At 47.1% G+C, this 3,425-nt stretch overlaps 1 protein-coding gene across 1 annotated transcript; it reads left to right on the top strand.

The window, feature by feature from the left end:
* Window positions 1–1,488: 1,488 nt before the first annotated feature.
* PGRI_096120 (uncharacterized protein) lies at window positions 1,489–2,434 on the top strand (the record flags this gene model as incomplete). The annotated part of the gene is made up of 2 exons (XM_040797325.1): window positions 1,489–1,495; window positions 1,542–2,434. 2 exons carry the CDS (start codon window positions 1,489–1,491, stop codon window positions 2,432–2,434), a joined length of 900 nt encoding a protein of 299 aa, XP_040647976.1.
* Window positions 2,435–3,425: the final 991 nt, after the last annotated feature.

Raw genomic sequence — 3,425 nt, 5'->3', positions numbered from 1 at the left:
TCCGATTTTCGCCCAACCTATCCATAAACTAAGCGTTTATCATGTTTTTGGTCGTTGTGTCTTTGCACCGTCATATTGCTTTTCCAACCATCATATTGTTTTGCCAACCATCAAATAATCGCACCTGGGTTCAGAGTAACTCCTAGGCCCTTGACTGTCAATAAACTTGGTTTCGTACTAAATCTCAATATCCAATTTATCATATGACTATGACACTATGGGACGGCGAGCGAACTCGGAAGAGCGTACAATCAAAGTTCTTACAGTAGTTTTCGAAATCAGCTATACCTCCATACTCTTCCTTCTTGATTCGGAGAAACTAGTTCCGACACGCGCTAAGCCGGCTTGGCTCACGTTCTTTTAATACCGGCAGAACTGTTATCGTAATGGTTGTATTGGTATAAGTGAGTCATCGTTACAGTACTGTAATATTACATGGAGCCATCTAGAATTGTTATGTAGATCTGGCAATCTAAGATCGACGGCTCATTTCCTGGGATCGCCTTATCGTGCGTGTGATTCCACTCTTTGACAGCCACGTGTCCACGACTTAGATGACCCACCCCCGCTTTGCTATTCAATCTGCGACATGCTTGACAGCCTTCTCATCTGTTTTCTGAAGCCAGTACTTTTTCTCTCTTCCATCTACTGTAGCTTCGTTCCCGCTGCCAGCACACAATCCACGAACTTCCCAAGCGTTGGGCGAGCGTTTCAAACTTGTACAATGAACCAAGCCTTGGGCCCCGACGATCGTCACATCGCAATCCAGAAGTCGCTTTGCTGCCTCCGTTGTGGCTGATTCGCACGAAAAAGCCTGCCAAGCCTTGGACTGAGAATCGCAATGGTCGTCGTCCATAATATGTCTGCCCCCGCCTCACTTGCCAACCAACCTGTTGCTTTACAGATATGCGAGGTGTGTTGATCCAAAATCCTACGTGCTTCTGTGACCACAGAATACAGTTCAGTAGACAGATTATTGCGCTTCGAGCGGCGTACGGAAAACCAAATAGCACAAATGAGGGAGCAACACGTTGTGCAGGCCATATTTGAAACAGGAATACGCTACGCAGCCGCTTCTGCGGGCTACCAAGTACAGTATTTCCTCTGGGCATAGACCATCGAAGTAGTACGTGTATATTTATGATTGGCTACTTACATTGCCATCGTATTTATTTGAATCATTCTGTCGCAAGTGAACTATGAAGTGGCTTAGTCTAGACTCTTTGGCTTGCATAACACCGAAAATGATACTCCAACGAGGACTAGAGAATGCATGCGTACGTGAATGACGAATAAAGGGCCCGCGAGTAAAAGTAATCTAAGTCAAGGTATCGCTCATTCATCTGCAAGGTTGCCTCGTATCTGTATCCTTGGACATAAAGACTTCGCATTCCCCCATTTTACCAGTAGTTGCTGCACTGGTGACATTACTGCCTGTTCCATCTTTACTCCCCTCAAATCCTTGACTCGGACGCCTTTAGCCTCGAGATGTCGAGTGAGTTGGTCTTGCTAAGGAAAATAAGCTGCGCTGACATTGAAAGCTGTCACCACGGCTTCTCTCGCAAGTGCAAAAGAATTGACGCCGGCATCGACCACCGAGCAGTCTCAGGCACCACATGCAGTATCGGTGAATCTTGATCAAGATGCTTTGGAATCACTGACGGCGGCTTTCCAAAGCTCAGCGCTGGAAGACAAGGCTTCTATTACTTTTATCGATACTTGTGCAGGGGTGGCTGAGTTGATCGGAGATTTGACTGATCTGCCGGCAAAGCCCCCATCTTTGTATATCGACCTCGAGGGCGTCAACCTCTCTCGACATGGAACAATCTCGATTCTGCAAATTTTTGTCCTCCCAAAAAGATCAACATTCTTGATTGATATATACGGCCTGAAGGATAAAGCGTTCTCTTATCCTGGACCGAGCGGAACTACACTTCGGGCTATCCTTCAGTCACCTTCTATTCCAAAGGTGTTTTTCGACGTCCGCAACGATTCGGATGCTCTTTTCAGCCACTATCAGATTGAACTATCAGGCGTGCAAGATCTTCAGTTAATGGAGCTTGCGACGCGCGAGTTTTCGAAAAGACGCCTGAATGGACTAGGTAAATGCATAGAAAACGATGCTCCAATGACTGCGGATGAAAGAGCGAGTTGGAAAGCTGCCAAAGACAAAGGAAAAAGATTGTTTGCACCTGAATGTGGAGGCTCTTACGAAGTTTTCAACACTCGTCCCCTTCCAGATGAAATTCGACAATACTGTGCGCAGGACGTACAATTTTTGCCCAAGTTATGGCAAAAATATGATCACCGAATGACTCGACAATGGGCAGCGAAAGTAGAGTTGGAAGTGGAGAAACGTGTGCGGCTTTCCAAATCCGAGACATTCAACGGCAAAGGAAGACATATGGCCTTAGCACCTGCAAGCTGGGCTTAGCCTCGTCAGATCAACGATCGGGAGAGCGCCTGGCGTCCGTGGTGAAACAACTGCGAAACGCTAGACAGAAGATGATTATATGAAATGCCAATCGAACAATAGACCTTTTTGCTGGAATCCCGTGGTGTAACTTTCTAGTGTCTTGCTGAGTATTTCATAGTGATACACATCCTCGTTGTAAAGGACTGGCTTTCTATCATATTACGAATCAGATGAAAGTTCCAAGTAGGAAGCCTAGGAGTCATGTCGTCTCGTCTGATCTTGGACTCTGAATCTCGCAGAAAGGCGGGTGGTCACAGAGGAAATACCTCCTGCCATGGATGGAGGGGCACACCAGATAGCATGCGTATAGCACTTTCGTGTAAAGTACATCCAGTGATGTTATACTACTGTATTGTAAAATACACCTACTAGTCTAGAAAGCGGTCTAAAAGGCGGGGCCTTCATCGCCTATCCAATCAGGTCTCACGACCTTCGTGTTTAATCTCCGGGAACCAAGTCGCAAGAGTGTGAAGGTATAACCGAATTCGAATATTACTGTACCCCGCCAAAGTATGGGCCGTGCTGCCGACTACAATCATCAACTTCTTGCGACCTATTAAGTGAGGAACTACAGATTATGGATATGCGTTGAATATGACGAATGAATGTGACAAGAAAGGTCATGGCGACGATAAATAGCATCGGGAGCTCCAGTCAACAACATCACCTCTCGCATTGTCCAAAATAATGCCTCTCATCTCTCGTCAGCCAACGCACCGCGCGGGGGACGAACTTGACACCATGCCCTTACTTGTTTGCCGCCCTAACACGCGGCCATCGCGGAAGCCTAAGGCTGAATCAACATTGCAGCGAGGCCAGCCCACGCTTCGACTGCGGCTTCAGCAGAGATGCGTGAAGCCGGAGGCGTGGTGGACGTCTCTTACCGCGTTTGGTGTACATGATGATATTTCCGAGCACATGCTGGAACACGAGAAAGCCATTGCCATGG

Source organism: Penicillium griseofulvum, assembly GCF_001561935.1.
Source record: "Penicillium griseofulvum strain PG3 chromosome Unknown contig_39, whole genome shotgun sequence".
Taxonomy (NCBI): Eukaryota; Fungi; Ascomycota; class Eurotiomycetes; order Eurotiales; family Aspergillaceae; genus Penicillium; species Penicillium griseofulvum.
Note: the sequence above shows the minus strand (reverse complement) of the source record. Positions and strands in the feature narration are given on the sequence as shown.